Source organism: Protopterus annectens, chromosome 11.part0 (genome assembly GCF_019279795.1).
Source record: "Protopterus annectens isolate FY-2018-M chromosome 11.part0, PAN1.0, whole genome shotgun sequence".
NCBI classification, from domain to species: domain Eukaryota; kingdom Metazoa; phylum Chordata; order Ceratodontiformes; family Protopteridae; genus Protopterus; species Protopterus annectens.
The window spans coordinates 843,659,992-843,681,509 of NC_056745.1; the positions used below are offsets into that span (position 1 = coordinate 843,659,992).

At 40.8% G+C, this 21,518-nt stretch overlaps 1 protein-coding gene across 1 annotated transcript in view; it reads left to right on the top strand.

Moving 5' to 3' along the window:
• The window catches only part of CAMK1D (calcium/calmodulin dependent protein kinase ID), a 2,521,771-nt gene that overhangs the window by 2,450,332 nt on the left and 49,921 nt on the right, over nucleotides 1-21,518 (top strand). Inside the window, exons 7-8 of the mRNA XM_044088260.1 lie at nucleotides 16,132-16,244; nucleotides 17,542-17,620. Of these exons, the coding sequence (XP_043944195.1) occupies nucleotides 16,132-16,244; nucleotides 17,542-17,620 (192 nt within the window). The remainder of the gene's footprint in view (nucleotides 1-16,131; nucleotides 16,245-17,541; nucleotides 17,621-21,518) is intronic.

A 21,518-nucleotide genomic window follows, 5' to 3' on the forward strand; every position in this document is an offset into this window, starting at 1 on the left:
TGACAACCTTTCAGTTCCTCATCTGATGAGCTATACAGTTTTAAATTATTGTTGTTATCTCGGAGCCAAATTATAACCATGGCCTAAGCTGTTAAGTAGACAGCTTAATGGGCTAAGGGCAAGACAGAATAGCAACAGTGACAGAGTCAACCTGGAATATCCCCCTTTGAATTGTTATCCCTGGGATAATAATTTGTCCTTTATCACGGCTTAATTGCAAAGTGGTCTGCCACTTTTTCATGATCACTGTAATGTAATCAATCAGTATAGGGTGTATCTTATACAATTTTAAGCACTCTTTTATCCATGAATGTGGGATACTATCAAATGCTTTTTTTGTAGTCAATCCATGCCATACTTAGATTCTACCCATTTTAACAGATGTTCTTTGTGTTTCACTGTTGCAGTCATAGCACTTGGGTTTATCTGCCTGGAGGTAACCCTCAGTCGGCTCGAATACCAGAGTCTTGGGATTTCTGCATCGGATGCTGTCGCCTTTTCCATGATATCAGGTCATCAGGGGTATAAAACAGGCAGCCAATGCCATTACATCAGTCTTTCTTGCCAAGAAGGAGCCCAAAGCAGAAGCAGTTCACAAGTGCCGGTCGGCCGCTGCATGAAATTTTCATTTTTCGAGTTTCAAACCTAAAGTCTTCTAAAGCTAAGTACGCCATTGGGGATTCTTTTTTCTTGCTCTAACCGATGTCAGAAAAAGTTAACAATTGTCTTGCCTGTGGAAAGCAAATACCTCACAGAGATTTTCATTCTTACTGCGTCACCTGTTTAGGCCCAGTCCACAACGTCCCTCGCTGTCAGTTTTGTGCTATGTTTAATGCCCGAACCATTTGTTATCGGGCTATCTTTGTCACTAAATTCTTTCGCTCTCATTCTCCATATTCCAAAATGGCTTCGATAAGCCATCCAACTACCAATCATCTGAGAAAACGTAAAGATAAAGACAGAGACAGATCGCATAGGTCCAAAACTGCCGACGGCATTTCCATTAAGCTAGTCGCCAGTCCGCCGGTACTCAGTGAGCTGCCTTTGCAGCCCCTGATGCCCGCTTCTACAGATTCGCAGGCCTCTGCTAAGACCCATTCGGAGTCCGGTATGCCGCAAGATGCTTCCTCGACTATGGAACCTGCGGATGTCTCTACCTTGGATGGGTCCAGAGCCACTGTGCAGGTACCTGCTTCTGAGGGTGTATTCCGACCTACTGATGTTCAAATTAAACTGACAACTTCATTTTTAGCTAAAACTACTGAGTTTCTAAGGCCCAGAGTTTCCACTACGCCTAGAAAACTGATGACCAAAGCACATGCTCAAGCTCCTGTGTCACAAAAACAAATGCTTAGAATGGCTGAAGATGTTATTACCCTAATTAGGGGAAGCCAGCCTTCCCCTGCTAAGAGACAAAGAATTGAGTTTCATTCTGATTCTACAGACCAGGAGTCTGATTATTCTGACCCTTCTGATTACCAGAGCATACCCTTATCAACCTATGAGGATTCAGATGCAGAGGAATCCATTCCCTCTGCCTCCCCTCCAGAGGATTTTTCTTTTGGTTAAACCTTGCATACTTTGAGACAGCATTTCTGCTGGGAATGCCAGGACTACCCTCAGTCCAAAAAGTGACTCAGAGAATTTTTAGAGTTGCCTCAGCACAGGCCTCTAGCTATACCCCCTGTCCTGGATGTTGTAGATGATGTATTCATGGAATCCAGTCTTACTCCAGACACTTTTCCACTGACCCCTAGAAAACCTGACAGGTACTACAGAGTACCTGATTCTCACAAATTTCTCTTTAAGAAACCTACTGCGGATCCAGAAACCATTTCCCAGGGACATAAAGATATTAAGGCTACTACAGCCAAAAACCCTACCCCTTCAGACAGGGATTACAGAGCTTTAGACAGATGGGGTAAGAAGGTATATACCTCTGCAACTCTTGCCATCAGGGCATTGAATTGCCAGTTTTACATGGTGAAGTACCAGCAACATATTATGGAACTAATTAAACAAAAAATGGTGTTACTTCTTGATTGTGCAGAAAATAAAGATTTACAAGAGTTAATGCATTCTGCAAACCAAGTTAGTAAGCATACTTTGCAGTGTGGCTTTGATGCCCTAGAAGCATCTTGCAGAGCTGCAGTCACTAGGTCTATAAGGAGAAGGCATGCTTGGCTGAAGGAACAAACCTTACCAGATCATGTCAAATCAAAATTACTAGATGCTCCTTTAAATAAGGACAGTTTGTTTGGCACCAAAGCAGAAGAGGTTCTTAAAAAGATGGAAGAAAAAGCTAAATCTATGCAAACTGTTAAAGAATTCTTACAAGTGCAGCCACCTAGATTCAGTAGGCATTGGCCTTCTAAAAACTGGTCCTTTCCAGCCCCTTCCAGGCCTTCTCAGTCCAAACCCAGGGGAAACAGACCACCCAGACTATAGTCTCAGGGTATGCAGAGATCTAAACAATGGAGTGCCCCACCTCAAAAACAGGGAGTGGTAATCCACCTCCTTATGGAAAAAGTTCACAATGACTTTTCAGTTATCCTTCCCAGCCCTGCCCAATTACTTGTGCCCCTAGGAGGAAAACTTGCCCTTCATGCAAAAAACTGGATGTCCATTACTCTGGACCGATGGGTCCTAAACATTGTATCCCAGGGGTAAAGATTCTACTTCCATTCACTGCCAACCTCAAGCGGGTTTCCAGACCTTCCTCCAAACCAGTGGGCAGAGGCACAAAAGCAAGTACTTTCCCTGCTCAATATCAGGGCTATTAAACCTGTTCCAGTAGAACAAAGGGGACAGCGTTTCTATCCAGACTGTTCCTGGTGCCCAGAAAAGAGGACTCTTGGCACCCAATCCTGGCTCTATCAATTCTCAACACCTTTCTGGTGGTACCAAAATTCAAAATGCTTACCCTGCAACAGCTTCTCTGTATGCTAGCCAAGGATGCCTGGTTAGTCACCCTGGACTTAAAAGAAGCTTATCTGCACATCCCTACAAGGGAGTCTTGCAGGAAATATCTGCTTCAGGGCAGGCTGTATGCACTATCAATTTTCTGTACTTCCCGTTGGCTTATCTACTGCGCCCAGAGTATTCACAAAGTGCCTGGCTCCAGCCATTGCATACTGCAGGCAGAGAAATATCCAAATTTTCCCATACTTGGACGATTGCCTGATTCAGGCGGACAGTCAGGAATTGCTCCTTCAGCACCTGGCATTTGTAAAAATACTCCTAACTTCATTGGGGTGCACCATCAACGAAAATAAATCACAACTGGTGCCCAGTCAAAAAATTGTATTCCTGGGAGCAAGCTTGAACACAGCTTCCCAGATGGCATTTCTTATTCCAGAAAAACAGGTCTGTTTGACCAACTACTTCAAACAAATGGCCACCAAAACCCAGCTATCTGCAAGGAAAATACTGCAAGCCCTAGGGTTCATGGCCTCATGCATTCTGCTAATTCCATATGCAAGACTGCATATGAGGAAACTTCAGTGGTACTTAAAAAGTCGTTGCTGTCAACATTCTCAGGACCTGGAAACAGTCATTCCTATCATACCTTGTCTAAGGGCAGAGTTCCTTTGGTGGGCAGAAGCATGCAACCACAACAAGGGACTGCATTTCACTCAACCCCTCGCAGCCCAAACCCTGACAACAGATGCATCGGACTATGCATGGGGGGCACGCATGGCAGGCAAATTCATTCAGGGCAAGTGGAGCCCAGGACAAATTTTCCTGCACATCAATCAAAAAGAGATGCTAGCTGTACAGAATGCTCTGACAGCCTTCAAATACCTAATCCTTCCAGGACAGCTGCTGATAAAAACAGACAACACCACAGTTATGTGGTACATAAACAAGCATGGGAGAACCCATTCTTACCCACTCTGCAGGTTTGCCATGACCCTGTGGAACACAGCCTTGAGTAACCAAGTGCATCTACAAGCTCAGTTACTGCCAGGAAAACAAAATTTACTGGCAGATGACTTAAGCAGAAATCTCCTAGACCGACATGAGTGGAAATTGGAGCCCAGCACCTTCGACCTTCTAATCCAGCGGTGGGAGACACCGGAGGTGGACCTCTTTGCCTCCCCCGAGAACCATCAGTTGAGCAAATTCTGCACCAGGAACCCTCACAGCAGGGAAGGTGGATGCCTATCCTTCAAATGGGAAAACCTCTCAATTTATGCCTTTCCCCCTCTGCCCCTCTTCTCAAAAGTACTACTCAAGATCAAACAGGACAGGCCAAGGGCAATTCTTATTGCCCCAGACTGGCGACGCCAGCACTGGTACCCACTCTTATGCAGTCTGACAACAGTGCCACCCTGGCACCTTCATCAGACACCTTCCCTGCTCTCTCAACAAGAGGGACAGATTTTGCATCCACAATTGAAAATCTCTAAACCTTGCAGCCTGGCTTATCCTCTGAATATACCACCAGCAACCCTCAGCAAACAGGTGCTGGTCATCATTCTTGAGGCCAGAAGGCCTAGTACTAGGAAATCCTATGCTGAAAAGTGGAAAATATATTGTTCTTGGAATCAGTCTCAAGGAAGGGACACAGCAGTGCCCTCCTTACCTCAAATCCTGGATTACCTAGCAGAGCTACTCCACAGAGGACTATCCTTCTCCTCCATTAAGATTCATGCCTCTGCCATCTCAGCTCATTATAATACTGAGCCACCTCTATTTTCTCACCCTCTCATCAAACAGTTCCTGAGAGGGACTAACAACTTAATGCCCCCTAGGAGAGCACCCACCCCTGCCTGGGACCGTAACTTTGTACTGGAAAAGCTCACGCTTCCCCCTTTTGAACCTGCTGCTTCAGCAGAGTTAAAATTCCTCTCTTGGAAAATGGCCTTGCTTTTAGCCATAACTTCAGAAAGAAGAGTGTCTGAGTTACAGGCACTAATGGCTGTGGAACCCTTCATCATTTTCCATGCTGACAGGGTTTCCCTCAGGACTAACCCGTCCTTTATGCCTAATGTGGTGTCCAGTGTGGCTTTAAACCAATCCATCCATTTACCAACCTTCTTCCCTAATACTCAGAATAAAGGGGAAAGGATCCTGCACTCCTTGGACATGCACAGACAGCTCATGTTCTACCTTGACAGGACTAAACCTTTCAGAAAATCTGACCAGCTGCTAGTCAGCTTTGCTACAGGGGCAGAGGGCAAGGCCATTTCAAAACAAACCATTTCCAAATGGATAGCACACTGCATCCATTTCTGCTACAAGCACCATGGAAAACCTACCCCACAGGGGATCAGAGTACATTCCACTAAGGCTACTTCCACCTCTACAGCATTTCTCAGGGGAGTCCCTACCAGGGACATTCTCAAAGCTGCAACCTGGAGTTCTGTACACACCTTCACCAAGCATGACCACTTACCTATTTTTTCTAAATCAAGAGCTGGATTTGCTACAGCAGTCCTCCAAGGCCTGCTAGCCAGGCCTAACACTTCTTGACTGCCTCCACCCTTCCTCAGCTTTGGGAATCAACCCAAGTGTGATGACTGCAACAGTGAAACACGAAAAACATAGTACAGTTGTGTACACTTACCATAAATGTAGATGTTTGAGTGTATTCACTGTTGCAGTCCTGGTTTCCCTCCCTCCAGCCCCCTGGTTTTCTCTGTCCTTCTATCTATCCTTTCTATGGCCATTTTTAAAGGCAGTGGTATTTACGTTTTACTGGTGGTGTTCCACACCATATACTAGCTTCTTATTGGGGGGCTCCTAACATTTGGGGCAAGAAAAAGTGATGTAATGGCATCGGCTGCCTGTTTTATACCCCTGATGACCTGACGTCATGGAAGAGGTGACAGCATCCGACGCAGAAATCCCAAGACTCTGGTATTCGGGCAGGCTGAGGGCTACCGGCAGGCAGATAACCCCAAGTGTGATGACTGCAATAGTGAATACACTTGACTATCTACATTTATGGTAAATGCACACAACTGTATTTTCTCCACTATGACTTTATTTAACAGCAAAGGATTCTTTGCACCATATGACTTTCTTTTATTGCCCTTTTGTTCTACTACCGTAATTGAGTTTTCTTCTAAATGACTGTAAACTTTGTCAGCATAAATTCCCGTGTATAGTTTACATGTTGCCAGAAGGCAAGTTATTGGTTGGTAGTTTTTGGGGTAGCTTGCAGGTTCACTCTTAAGTAGGAGCATTGTTTTACTTGTTGTTAGCCAGGTTAGTGTCTGTTCGGGGTGCGCCTATAAATAGTTCTCACTCATGGCTTAATCTTTGTGCAAAGATGTTAAGACTTTTAGCCAAAAGTTAGGTACTGTATCTGGGCCTGGGGTTTTCTAATTAATGGCTTTTCTTAACTTTGTTTCAATCTGTCTGGCTGTTACTTTATCCCATTTAATATTCTGTACCTTTAAACTTCTTATTCTTTCTTTTACTTCTTTTATCCATTTAGCACCTTTGTTGTGCTCCACAGGATCTTCATAGATACTTCTCCAAAATGCATCCGTTTCTTCTTTTTTGGTGGTCGTTCAATTCCTTTTACCTTTTTCCCCAATTTTCTATAAAACTTTTTTGGGTCATCAGTAAATTGCTTATTTTTTACTTTTCCTTTATATTTATCTGTATATCCTCTAAGTTTTTCTGCCTGTGCTATTTGTAGCTTGTTATTTGTGATAGTGCATGATAGATCCTGGTTTGTTCTAATACTGTGCATTGCTTTTATCACATCTATCCTTAGTATTTTTGTTGATCTATTCCCTCTTCTATAGTCTTCCAACAGTGACACACCTTGTCTTAATTGCTTTATAGTTTTCTCTATTTGATACTTCCATGATGGTATTCAATTTCTTCCCTTCTTTTTCCTCACTGCCCTGTGTTCTTGTGGTAAAACTTTATCAGTTATTAATTTAGCTGCACAATAATGTATCCTGTTTACTTCTGTTATATCACATGGATCTCTGTGGACAGTTCTAATTACTGTGTTCATTTGTTTTATCAGACTTCTGACTTTTGGGGTTTTATTGACCTTCTGCAGTCTATTTCTTTTGCTGATCTTAATATATTTATCTGGGTTCCAGACGTTTGCTCGAATGAGCAAACGACCGAAACCCAAATGGCTGGGCATACTTACGCGAAAGTGCTTTTCACCGAAGAAGCACTTTCGCATAAGTATGCCTGTTGCTGAGGCCGTACTACGGTACTGGTAAGGGAAATTTCCCTTTTCCCCACAAGCAAACGACCGAAACCCAAATGGCTGGGCATACTTACGCGAAAGTGCTTTTCACCGAAGAAGCACTTTCGCATAAGTATGCCTGTTGCTGAGGCCGTACTGCGGTACTGATAAGGAAAATTTCCCTTTTCCCCACTGTAGTGCGGTCTCGGAAGGAGAATATTAAAGTAGGGGGGCACAGCCCCCCACATGGGGGGTACAGGGTGGCGAAGCCCCTCTGCTAAAATGTCAATGTAGTGTTTTTTTGTTTTTTTTGTAACATGCTTTAACGAAAACGCTTTTTCGATAAAAGCGCTTTCGTTAAAGTTTGTTCGGTTATTATGGATGCTCGAATGAGCAAACGTCCTAGATCCATCTATTTATGTCTATTAAATCAAGCAACATTTCTCTTAGCTCATTGTCTTCAAAACTGAGGGCACATCCCTTGTTTTCCATTTCCTGTGGGCCTTCTATAAAAAGTTCTATAGCATCTTCCTGTGACACCTTCTCTTCAATTTCAGCTTGTGTCATCTGTTGCTCTGTCATATGGGAACTCACTGGCCTATCACGCCTCAACATTGACTGCATCAGAGTTTCCTGTTCCTTCCCTTGCTGTTTACATTCAAGTGGACGTTTATACTGGTTTCCTGTGGAAGGTTCCAAAATATCTTGATATGGCACCTGACCAATTGCTTACTCTTCCACTGGTTTCCCCTTAATTTGGATATCCATTGCTTTATCCCATTGTGGTGCTTTCTGCATTTGATTTTCTACACTAAAATCCTTCACCTTGCAGGTGCTCCATAACCTCAATTTCTGTTTCTTTAACTTCTCCACTACTAATCTCCTTTTCTACTTTTGCTCTTTGTTTTCTTAATTTTTGTATTGTAAAGTTTTCCATATCTGGATTCCTTTGCCTGTATTTCTCTTCAAATATCTTTGGTGCTGCTCTTTTTATGTTGGTTAGTTTGGCTTTCTTCTTTGCATAAATATTACACTATATTAAAACTCTTTTTCTTTCCCGTGTCCATATTTCTTCTTCAGATGTCTCCTGATCTTCCGGCTTCTCCTTACTTTCTACAATAAATCCTTCACTTTGCAGGCATTCCATAACTTCAACTTCTATTTTTTTTAACTTCTACTTTACTAATCTTCTTTTCTACATTCCATCTTTGTGATATTATTATTTTTTATTGTGAAATTTTCCATATCTGGATGCCTTTGCTTGTATTTCTCTTCAAATATCTTTGGTTCTGCCTTCTTTATATTAATTAATTTGGCTTTCTCCTTTGCATAAATATTACACTATATCAAATCTCTCTTTCTTTCCCATGTCCATATTTCTTTTTCATACTTTTCAAAAATATCTAGGTTTTGTTGTTTCTAGTTTTGTACTTCCTCAGATGCTTCTTTTTCCAAACAGATCAAAGTTTCTTGATCTATATACTGTTTTTCAAAAATCTGTTGTATTAATGAACACAAATTCTGATTTGAAGCTTCTGACAGTTTTTCCTGTGGAATTATTTTTCTTTCCTCTAATTTATCTCTTAATCTTTTTGTATATCCTCTGTCTGGAAATGCTAGATTTTTTGCATAATAGCAACAATACATAATTTATTTGTTATCCTCAATAGTCTACTCTATCTTCTTTATGGCTCTTCTTTGGCCTATCAGTTTTTGTGATTTTTGTGGACTAATAGTTCCTGCTACAATGGGGGTGGGGGGGCATCCTCCCCCTGGGCCTGGCCTGGCCCCATTATCGGAATGTTTCCATATCATATTTTTAGGATTTCACATTATCATTTTTTCCAGTCCTGGCACCAATGTGCCTACCAGGACTGGGCACTTTTCTATGCTGGGTCTTGTGCACCCAGCTATCTTTTTTGTTTTTGACTTTCTTCTGTCCATGATATGTGCTATACAAATGCAGTTTATATATCAGTGTCACCTTGGTGAGATCTTGTGAAAAACAGGGTCCACCTCGTGAAGGTACTCATCAAGACTTGAGGATGAATTCATTTTCAGCACTACTACTCTCCTTTGCTTGCTGACTATTTAGCTCTCCATTTGGACCCCCAAGTCTCTTGTATACAGCTGGTGATTGGCAGAAGTATCTAAGAAGTATAACCATGTGCATTTATTTTATTATTATTTTTTTTTTTACAGTTGTTTTCAGCCCTGGAGCTAACCATTATCTGCCACTAGTACTTCTCCTATTCCACCAGCACTAATGGGCTCTCCTAATCCACCCCAGTCTTACTCTGGCCATGCACATGAGGAGATCGAGATAATGTGGTTCATCATATTGCTGCCAAGGGGTAATTTTAGATTAAGTTCTAACATCCCATTTCCCTTTGCTCATGCCTGCACACATCCAGTGGACAGAAGTGCAATGGGGGCGTACTGAATATTGTTCCAGCTCTATGTTGACTCAGCCGATGCCCCCCACCTGGTCCCACTTAGGATAATGCCCTCTTAAATGTCCTCAACATCCACCAGAGATCTAACAAGAAGAGCATCCAGGTGTACACCCTCCCTCCATACTAGGCATCCCCATCCTACCCCTGCTTTCCTTCATACATCCTGGGTCACCTGGGTCATAGTCAGGCTTTATTCCTCTATGTCATGGCATGGTTATTTGCATTTATTACTGTTGTAAACTCCTAGGGTGAGATAAAATGCCATCTTTGATTCCACTTTAAAAAACAGCTAAACAGCAGAAAAACTGATCCCAATGACAAATCAGTGATATTCAAACAAAAGCAGCTCATGTTGTACTATGGTTCAAATCCCAGCTCTTTACTGTACAGTAGCAATTTTTTACCATTGTTGTTTAATAAAGCCATTTGACTTAAATAATAATGTGACTGGAACTGCTTTTGTTTAGGTACCATCTCAGATGGCATTTTTTCATGCAAAATACAGAGCTATCACTTGAAGGAACCCCATCACTATCACATCTAAAGGACAGCATTGAACTGTGCTTGGCAGTCACCCCATCCCATCAGCTTGACATCTTTCTTCTCTACAGTTTTGTTTGTATTCATCTGGTGATGTCCATCAGACATTACAGCTGCTGTGGGAATCAAGGTCCTTGACTTATTATAGATTTATTCCAGTGTGAATGTTATGACTTTCAGCTCCTTTGGATGAGTAGTATCCCTAGTGAAAGCACTTGATCCCATACTGGCTGTCCACTTGGCACTTATATATCATTAATTTGGGTTTTAGCAAGACAGAATATCAGTCTTCATGTTACATCAGTGATCTATGCGAGTAACTTTTACTAGGAACATTGCCCTCTACACAAACATAAAAAATGCAAGAACATTTAGAGTGGGTCAAAGTCAGTGCTGATATGAGGGCTCAGCTTTCTGCCTATTTCATGAAATTCACAGTTTAATTTTCCTGTCCAAGAAGGTTTTCGTCTTTATTTGTGTGACAACCAGCTGATAGTCTTTTACCAACTATTCCATTTCACTGTTTGTTGCTATGTCATTTATTAGCCTTTGTTTTGTTTCCTTCTTCTTACCAGTAATCAATACTCCATGAAAAGTTCCATGTATGGTTTATAATGACAGTGGAAACATAAACATTTAGATGATGCCTGGCAAACAGTATGCAGGAAATTATTTATTGTGTTCAAAGAAAGGGAAGAACTGTTCCCTGCTGTTTCTGATCAAAGAACACTTTCTTTTGTTCTCTTCTTCTAATAGATGTTTATAAAACTTAGTGATAGATGGCCAAGCACAGAGTTTCCTTCCACTTCAAATAAAGATAACTTTTAATGCTATAAACCTCCAGAAAGTACAGTTGTGTACACTTACCATAAATGTAGATGTTCGAGTGTATTCACTGTTGCAATCATCACCTTTGGGTTATCCCTGCTGTGGTAGCCCTCGGCCGGCCCGAATACCAGAGTCAATGTTTTTCAGCGTCAGCTGCTGTCGCCTGTAGACTGACATCAGGTCGTCAGTGCTATAAAGCAAGGCAGCTGATGCCATTACATCAGTTTTTTCTTGCCCTAACCATTCAGATGCCCCAGGAAATATGGCAAAGTGGTCCTGGTGGTTAACAACCATCCCAAGAAGCTTATGTCTCCCTAATGAAAGAGGATATGAGGGAGGGAAACCAGAACTGCAACTGTGAATACACTCAAACATCTAAATTTGTGGTAAGTGTACACAACTGTACTATGTTCTTCCTGTTTCACTGTTGCAGTCATCACCTGTGGGAAGATTCCCAAAGCTGAAGAGAGGGGTGGCAGGATTAGTTAGAGACCTAGGCATGGGTAAGGAGGCCCTGCAGTACTGCAGAGGCAAACCCTGCCCTAGTTTTAGAGAAAAGAGGAAGGCGGTAATGCTTTGTAAAGGTATGGACTGAGGTCCAGGTGGCAGCTTCCAAGATGTCCCTGGTGGGAACTCCTCTGAGGAATGTTGTGGAAGTGAAGACTGCCCTAGTGGAATGGGTATGAATAGACTTAGGGGGAGGTTTCCCATGAAATCTGTAGCAGAAATGGATACAGTGCTATATCCATTTAGAGATAGTCTGCTTTGAAATGGGCTTCCCCTCTCCCCCTAAGACAAAACTGACAAGAAGTTGGTCCATTTTCTGAAGGGTTTAGTACAGTCCAGATAGTATCTGAGCTGCTTGTCTTCGTCCAGGGAGTGCAGAATTATTTCACCCTTGTTTTGAGGGTTCGGGAAGAAGGTAGGCAGATGAATGGCTTGGTTGAGAGTCACATTAGATATCATCTTAGGCATAAAGGACAGGTAAGTTCTAAGGGGAAATCCTGTCTGCATGGAAAATGATGAAGGGCTCAATGGCCATCAGTGCCTGAAGTTCAGAAACCCTTCTGACTGACGTGATAGCTAGCAAAAAAGCAGCCTTCTAGGAGAGGAATTTCAGTTCTGCTAAAGCAGCAGGTTCAAAGGGTGCTAAGGTTAGTTTTTCCAGAACGTAATTAAGATCCCAGGCTGGCGTGGGAGGTCTGATATTGGAAGTCCCTCTGAGGAATTGCTTATTAATTTATCTATTTATTTATTTATTTTACATTTGTTGACCTGGCTAGTCTAGCTGGATACATGTCCATTTTCAGTAGAGGCCCGGGGAGAAAAGCTCCAATCAAAGGGTGAGAGAACAGGGGCTGGTCTGTATTAAACTGAGCTGAAATGGCTGAGGCATGGATTTTAACAGAGGAGAATGAGAGGCCACTATTAAGTAATTCCACTAGATAGTCCAGGATAAGAGGGAGAGAAGGTTGTGAGGAACTGGCCCCTCTGGACTGGCACCAGGAGCAAAATCTTTTCCATTTCCCTGCATAAGATCTTCTGGTGTTGGGCCTTCTGGCCTCTGTGATAATGTCTAGGACCTGCTTGCTTAGCAGAAGCCCTTCCCTTACCTTGGGAATATCAGCCATGCTGATAGCTTGAGAGTCTGAAAATCTGGGTGCAGCATCCCCCCCCCAGCTTGAGTCAAGAGGGTTGGGATCTGGGGAAGCTGCCTGGGAGGATGTGATGTCAGGTTGCGCATCAAGGGGTATCAATATTGTCTGGGCCAATCTGGAACAATGAGGATGGCCTTGGGCCCCTCCACCCTTATCTTGATGAGTACCTTGGGAATAAGAGGCAGAGGGGGGAAGCACACACAAAGAGGGAGTTCCATGGGAAGGTCAAGGCATCCATCTTCCATGCCAGGTGGTGGTATTCCCTTGTGCTGATGGTTGAGGTGCGAAGCAAAGAGATCCACCTCTGGATTTCCCCACACTTGAGTGACTTGCACAAAGATCTTTTTGTGGAGCTGCCATTCGTGGGGGTCCATTAAGTGTCGCTTAAATGGTCTGCCAGGGGGTATCACATTTGTCAGTGCCTTTTGCACTGCAATCATTTCCTTCTGGTTGATATGCAAGGGAAGGTGTTGGGCATCCCAAAGACCTCGGGTGCACCTGCCTGTTAGGTGGGCGCCCCAAGTGATGTCTGAGGCATCAGTGGTGATGGTCTGCCAGGTGAGGTGGTGGATGAAGGGGAGACCCTGGTTCCTGGGTGGAGGGGTGGGAGTAGGATGGTGGCTAGAGGTAGATTTTCTAGGGGTGGCCTGGCTTCTAGGCCTAAGAGAAGTCATCAGTCTGAGAGGTAGTTGGGAGTGAAGACGTCAGTTTCTGACTGGAACTGGTAGTGTGAAAGACCACCTCGGAAGATGGTGCCTGCTTAGTGGCTCCGGACCCAACCAAGGTAGAGACAGCCAAAGGCTCTGAAGAGGAAGCAGATTTCTGTGGCATACCGGCCTCCAGAAGAGTCTCGGTAGAGGCCTACATAGCAATTGCATTTGTCATCAGGGGCTGTGAAAGCACCTCACTGAATTCCGGAGACCTGACGACCTGCTTAGCGGAAGAGTCATCGGAAGGATTAGCCTTGTGAGGTCTGTCTCTATCTTTATCCCTACGCTTTTTAGGAGGCTGTACGGATTGCTGGCTGATCGATGCCATATGAGAAGATGGAGGATGAAAATAGCTGTCTACAAAAAGAGCTCTCTGATGAATGGGCCTTGCATTAAAGGGGGCACAGAACCAGCAATGGGCGACATTGTGGTCTGGGCCTAAAGAGGTGATGCAGTATGAATGGAAGTCTTGGTGTGGGATCTGCTTTCCACAGGCAAGACAATTGTTAACCTTTTTGGACATCGGTTAGCGCAAGAAAAATAGATCCCCAATGGGGTACTTATCTTTAGACATTTTCAGCTGTGATCCGAACTCTGGTAGCGACCGACTGCCACACTTGCGAACTGCTTCTGCTATGGGCTCCACGGTAAGAAAGACTGATGTAATGGCATCAACTGCCTTGCTTTATAGCACTGACGACCTGACGTCAGTCTATAGGCAACAGCAGCTGACACAGAAAAACTCTGACTCTGGTATTCGGGCCGGCCGAGGGCTACCACAGCAGGGATAACCCACAGGTGATGACTGCAACAGTGAAACATGAAGAGCATCTGAACATCAGCAGCATGCAGATACCATTAATGCAAGTGTGACTGCTGTTGATATAAAATAAGTATAGTAAAATACCACAGTTTATATGTGACTGCTCTGACAATAGCTTGCTGTCTTTCTTTCTAATACATGTCTATAATTCTGGTTGCTAGATAAAGGAATATAGTATAATTTATATTAACATTTCATCACAGCAAGGACCACAAGGGATAATACATTTATTTTAATCACAGATTTATTGGTCTGAGTGGCATTACCTTGAGAGTGAACCTGTGTGGTTAAACCCTGGCACTAATTTATTGTTCTTTGTATAGTACATGGCTTGCCATGCATAAAAAAAAAAAAAAGTGAGTGATGTTTTAGTGAATAAATACAATTGTAGTCTGTGGTGTAACTTGCATTGAAACAGTATTATTTCTTAAAATTTGTGGCAGTTCATATTTCAAGTCTAAGTAAATATACTCCACAGTTTAAGTGAGTAAATCTTTCAATTTCAGTTTTGTTATTGGCAGCACTGCATAACTTTGCTATTACATCAGTTGATTTTTTTACTTTCAATAAATGCTGCCAATGTATTTATTTTTAGCTTAAAATGTTGCCAAAGTAAGTAAAATATAATAGTATCATTATCAAATGTCTCTTTCTGAGATCCAGAAACTGACATAAATTGAATAATGACAAAAACCTGAGGGCCCTTTATATTAGTGAGTTAACCCACACGTTTGTCAAAATAGTATCTTGTATTCAGAGGTAGGTGTGGCTTGGAATATTAATTCATGTGATATGGTCTCACCCATCCTTGTATATATATATATATATATATATATATATATATATATATATACACACACACACACACACACACACACACACACACACACACACACACACACACACTACAAACTGCCAGCACTACCTTTAAAGCTGTTACTCAAAGAAAAAGGCAATCTAAGTGCAAAGAGTAACGTGCAGAACAACAGCAGCGTTAACTACTAAACAGATGGCATAGTGCCCTGTGGGTCAGCATTAACAATTCACTGCACTTGTTACCCTGGTTTGATTTCCAGCTGGGAAATATTCTGTGTAGGGTTTGCATGGCATTCCTTTGCATGACACTCCTTTATCCACTTTCTTTTGGAGGACTCATTTTCCTCCCACATTCCAAAGATCTGCTTTGAGTGAACTGACAGTTTTTAAATTTCTCCTGCTGGTGTAGTGTGTATTAGTATAAATGTGTCTTTTAAAAGACTGGTATTCTGTTCAAGTTCTGTTTCTGCCATACACTTTCTGCTTGCCAAAATAAGTTCTGATTCCCTATGATCATAAACTGGATATGATGAAAGGAGATAGAAACAACTAAGCAGTATAATAGGATTAGTGAGGTTAGAAAAGTAAGGCCAACCTGTTTAAGATCCTTTATTTTTATTTAACAATAGGCACTTTTAAGAAAATATAATTTTCCTATCTGTTCAAGCATTTGTTCCCTTTTTTCTGTACACACACTGCAGTCTTTCATTATGATACTGTGAATGTAATGAAATTGTATCTTTAGTTTTTTTTTATGATCAGGACATGGATTCTGGTAACTAAAATTAGAAAGGTGAGTATATGAGTGGCCATCTTGGTACAAAGCAAAGTATGAAGAAAAGCAAACTGGGGAAATTTTTATTGCGCAAATAAAACTGTGGCTAAAAGAAACAAACTGTTTTTCAGTCTGACACAAAGAAGCACTGAGGTCAAAGCCAAATAAAGCAAAAATATTCAAAAGAATTTCATTTCTATTTCTGAAATTTTCTTTGTTTATACAAACATACATTTTTAGATTACATTAATGACATTAGCTTGTATTTCTTACTCTATAAATGTATTTCTGCATAAAACATAGCTCAGTAAATAGCATTATTATCAAATACTAAACAAGTTCTCCTTTCATCTCCAGGCTGTGTGGGTATCCTCCCTTTTATGATGAAAATGACTCCAAACTCTTTGAACAGATTTTGAAGGCAGAGTATGAATTTGATTCTCCATATTGGGATGACATTTCAGACTCTGGTAAAGAAGCATTTGAATATGTTGCAAACATTTTTTTCAGTGACAATATATCACATAATTCATTGGTACAATGACAGTATGCTTTTACAGTGATATACCTATGGAGATACTATTGACTGTATCCTTTTTATATTAGAAAACATGTCATTTCAACTGATTATTTATTAGTCGTATGTATAATTCTAATATAAAGTACCGCTGTTAAACTATACCATCTGCTTGTGTGACATTTTTAGGTTGTGCACTAGCAGAAAGTGTTAATTTAGTGCACCATTATGAATAGCATTTTATTAAATCAGTGAATAATTGCTTATAAGCATTAGTTTGTTTGATTTAGTCAAAATTAATGTATGCATTGTATGGAAATGAAATGAAAGCAGTGTAGTAACAAATGATATCAAACAAAGTCAGCCTCAACCTTTCAAATAAAAAAAGGAAGTGTTTTAAAATAATGCATGTTAAATCTAGAAGTTATATTAAGGCATGCTTTATTATAAATATTTTTTTGTTTCCCCTCCTGCGCCCTTCATTCTTACCAGCCTGGCACCCTGGCGTCTGTCTGTGTCAGGTCTGCCAGCTGCTGACCTCCACTCTCTGGACTTTCATTCCAGTGTATGTGCTGGAGCTGGTTGCAGAATGAGGTATCCAGAGTCTCAGCATGTCTGTACATCAGTCCAGGGTGGTGGTGGACTTTTATTTTGCACTTTCCACTGTTCCTTCTCCCTAGTGCAGATCCATGGTTTTATTTTGAGGGGTGGGCGTGCAGTGGAGATGTGCAGTGTTTTGCCCTTCCTTCTACAGCAGCTCAGCCTTGCTTCCATCCTTAATCCCTCCTTGTAGGCATGACTACCTAGTGCTATCCGCAGCCTTCACCAAGGATCGATACTCTAGATGCTCATGGACCCACCCACTTGCCCCAGAATGGTAATGCCCATCCCTGAGTTGGTTGTTTGTCAGTCACCTGAGCTACTAATCAAAACCAGGTTGCCAGGGCTGTAGTCAGGGCTTTATAACTGTATGCCACCGGAGTGGTGAAACATGGTTTATGAAAGAACTACAAAGAAATGTATAAGCTGAAAAAGATTATTATTGAAAGTGTTCTTATAATAAAATGAAGGTACAATTTTCTCAGAACAGGTATAACACATTCATTTTAGTCTGAAGATTGGTATTGTAACTATTTTGTTTTAAAAGTAGTTTATTTGTTATGCTATTGTTTATTAAGTTTTAAAATATAATTGCTAAAATGTGAAATGTATTATGTTAAAAATCTTAATGACCAATTTCTTCCCCTCAGCAAAAGATTTCATAGCACGGTTGATGGAGAAAGACCCTGCAAAAAGATATACTTGTGATCAGGCATTGCGGCATCCATGGTAAGAGCCAGTATCACAATTTTCCTCTGCACAATGGTGTATACATTTACATTATGGATGTAATGTGTACTTTTCTTGACAGAGTTATCAGGTGTACTCTGATTTATATTTTCAATTAGTTTTGGGTTATATATGCTTGGAATATATGCCCTGATGTAACTCACTCACTCACTCACTCACTTACTGACTGAATCACTCGCTCATGCACTCACTCACTCACAGCAGTATCCATGGCAGAGAATAATCAAAATATCTGTTATTTGTACTGAAAGTTAATTATAGATTAACCCCTATGCATCCAGCCATTGCTTTTTCAGCAGATAACCATAATTAACTACACAGAAAAAAAGAAATCAAATAAAGTGAAAACAACATATTAGCATTACATAAATGGTTGTCACAAATTAAAATGAATGGAAAATAAACACTCATCAGTGCTGAATGTTGACATGAATTGCTAATGGACTTCCAGAAAATTACAGGAGTACAGATGAAGCAAAGCGACAGTGAGACAGAGAGAGAGAGAGAGAGAGAGAGAGAGAGAGAGAGAGAGTAGGAAGTACAAGGTAACAGAGAGTATAACAAATATTCTAGTTGGTGTCTTGTCTTCCTGTCTCTGTCTGTCATACTATCTATGTCCTTCTCCCATCCCTCTTCATCACCACCACCCCCTCAGCTTGCCCCAACTACTGCTGTCTGGAAGATGCTCTTCCTCTGACAGTTGCCTACAGTGCGACACCATACCTCCACCCCTAGGATGAGTAAGGTGTCATTACCTTCTCACTTCCGTCCTCCTCTGCCTAGCCCCCCACCACACAAACCACTAATGGAACTGGGGTCATGTGAGCTGTAGTTAGGGTTTATACCTGCATGCCATAGAGCCAGGCAAAGCCTGATTGACTGATATTAAAACTTTTACTCATTCAGCTTTGAAAGCTACCAGAACTGAGCTAGCATTTAATTGTAATTTGTGATTTTTATGGAAAGGATATCAACATGCAGCTGAGGATAGGAGGGTGACCGTGATTATCAGCATATAGTCAAGTGATTTTTTTCTGTTGACTGCAATGTGCCTGTGATAAAAGCCAACACCTCTAGCTGTGAGATCATAGTACTCTCACAGAAAAGAGTTGATTGCTGTACTTAGGTGTGTGGGTAGGGATGTAGCTGCACTAACTAACGGTCTGTGCCTTTAAATCTTGTTCAAGAGAAAGAGAGGGGATTAACAGGAGACTGAGAGCTAACATTGAGTAGCAGCAGCTGCAGTCTTGCTGAACTGAATGTATAGTAGTAAAATAGGAGTGCAGTTCTCAGACAAATCTCTCAGTTGTTGGCCACTCTATGCCATCCTCTTCCTCATCTTTCATTCCCGAGCATTGGGTACTGAATACAATAATTCTAATTTGGATTGTCATACTGCAGATGGAGTTTTTCTACATGATCACCAGGTCTAGTGGATGAGTAGCTCAGTGAGCCAGGACAGAAAAGCTGAAAGTACATCTGATGCTGCTCTGGATCAAGAGAAGCCAGCTGAGGTGGATGATGAATTTTATTTATATATTTACTTTTTCTTGACCAGGTTAGTCACACTAGGTATAGCCTTCATTCATGAGAGACTTGAGGTTGTATAACTGGTAGATACAGAGGGGTAGCATTTGTTTTATTTATTTATTTGTATGCATATTCATTGTACTGTATATTTCTAATTGTTCCAGACTATTTAATAAAAAAAAAACACCCTCCTCATTTTTGCCAGTATGTGCCATGGAAACTTTTACATCTACCTGAGCTACCAACAACTGAGGCAGGTGGTACTTCAGTTTAATATCTCATCTAAAGGATGGCACCATACTAAAGTGTCAGTTTTGGAAAATTAATCCAAATGACTAGAGTGGCAGTAGAAGCCACAACCTACTAATATCAGAAGTAATTTTAAAACCTGCTGTGCCACTAACATTATTAAATCTTATGAGGAATCTTATCAAAATACCCTCTGTTGGTTTTGTCCTGGCTTTGAGTCCCAAGGGTAAATACAGAGAGGAATTATATATTTTGGTTTGCTTGTGAATGTTTGGGGACCCTCCCCCAAAATGGCTGTTGTCTCTGCTAACAGAAGGTGAAGTTCTATCAGTCTTGCTTTGTTATCTACTGACATGGCTTTCATTAGGAGAAGAAAGAAAAATAAGTGATTTCATTCTTGTTCCTTGCTGATTTTACTTCTCAGTTTTTACCAAAACATCCTTTTTGAAATAATTGTTTTACCAATGAAATAATACATGCATATACCTCTCAACCTCTTAAGAGCAAGGTATCTGCATAAAACCATACATAAAAGTTGGATAAAGGCCCCCAAATAGGGACATTTTTAAATATTTTTGTTACAAATGTAGAAAGTTGATGGAATAATTGGTTTTCCATTAGCAGGAATTTTCTGAAGGGTATGACGTCTGAAACTCGTATGGCAGTCATTATTTTCTAACTTCAATCATTAATGATTTGCTATTAATTTGACAGAAACCACAATTTTATGAAAAATAGACCAGCGATATGAGGCAAAACTCTGGACATTCTGTGAAAATATGTAGTTTTGAGAGGTATGATACTGCATCATCTAAGTGACATTTTGCCTCATGATTTGTATTACCTATTACCAAAGTAAAAAAAAAAAAAAAAAAACTTTATCTGGAAATGTGTGCCCTAAATATAAAAAGTGTTAAGGATGATCTATCTTTTATTGAAATGTATAACTTGTGCATAAAAATTCCTTCATCCTGGGAGACTTTAACCAACCACTGATAAATTGGGAGACCCATACCACAAATGTAGACCACATTCACAAATTCCTCAATTTCATAAACAAGGATTCCCAGGACCAAATAGTTAATGAGTCTACCAGAGGTGAACATGTTCTTGATTTAGTCCTTACATGTGTGACATTATCTCACAATCAAGTCTGACTACTAATTTGTAACCTTCTCTTTCAAAATCCATAAACCAGCTAAAGTAAACATCACAATTTCTAAAGACATGAAATGTACAAGCTTCCTACAGTTTTATGGTAAGCTCTCTAAATTCAAATATAACTGTACCCCTGAAATGCAGACACAGCTAGTAGTTATGCAAATAAATTCTATGCTCACCTAGAACATATGTCAGTCCTTAGCAAAACTAAATAAAAGGAAAAGGAAACAGCAAACCAGCATTGTGGTCACATGCAAAAATAAATAAAAGAATAAGAGAAAAAAGCTCATTAGAATATATAGCAAACATAAAGACGCACAAAACAAGGTTAACATTAAAAGGTTATCCAAGGTACTGAAAAATGCAATCAGAAAAACCAAGGCTTCCCGTAAACATAGGCTAGTATCAGAAGTTAAGGATAATCACAAGTCTTTCTCTACTTATGTTTAGAGGCTATGAAACAACACCCAACTTTGCTATGAACTCATTCAGAATGAGACTACCTACTCTGGTCCAATGGATAACACAAATATACTCACAAACCAATTCAGTGTTAACTTCACATCATAGACATCTATAGCAAGCTCAAATATTCCTACGGAACACTTGTTAAAAATATTTTCTAAAACAAAAAACATCCTTTATGGGACTTGATAACATACATGCTGTCCTTGCAACACATTCCAGCGTTATAAATGCACTCCAAAATCAATCCCTTTGTTAGCAGATTGATAGCTAATTGACTGTGGAATCAAATTCATATGATTAGGGTATGAAAGTAACCAGTGGGAAACCACACGATTCCATGCTAGGACCTTTGCTGTTTGCCGTATACTTCTCTGATATCCAAGTCAAGAATCAAATTAAAAAAAAATCAGACTTAATCACAAAATAGCAAAGCTTTATTCATGTATGATAAATACTTCTGTCTACTTAC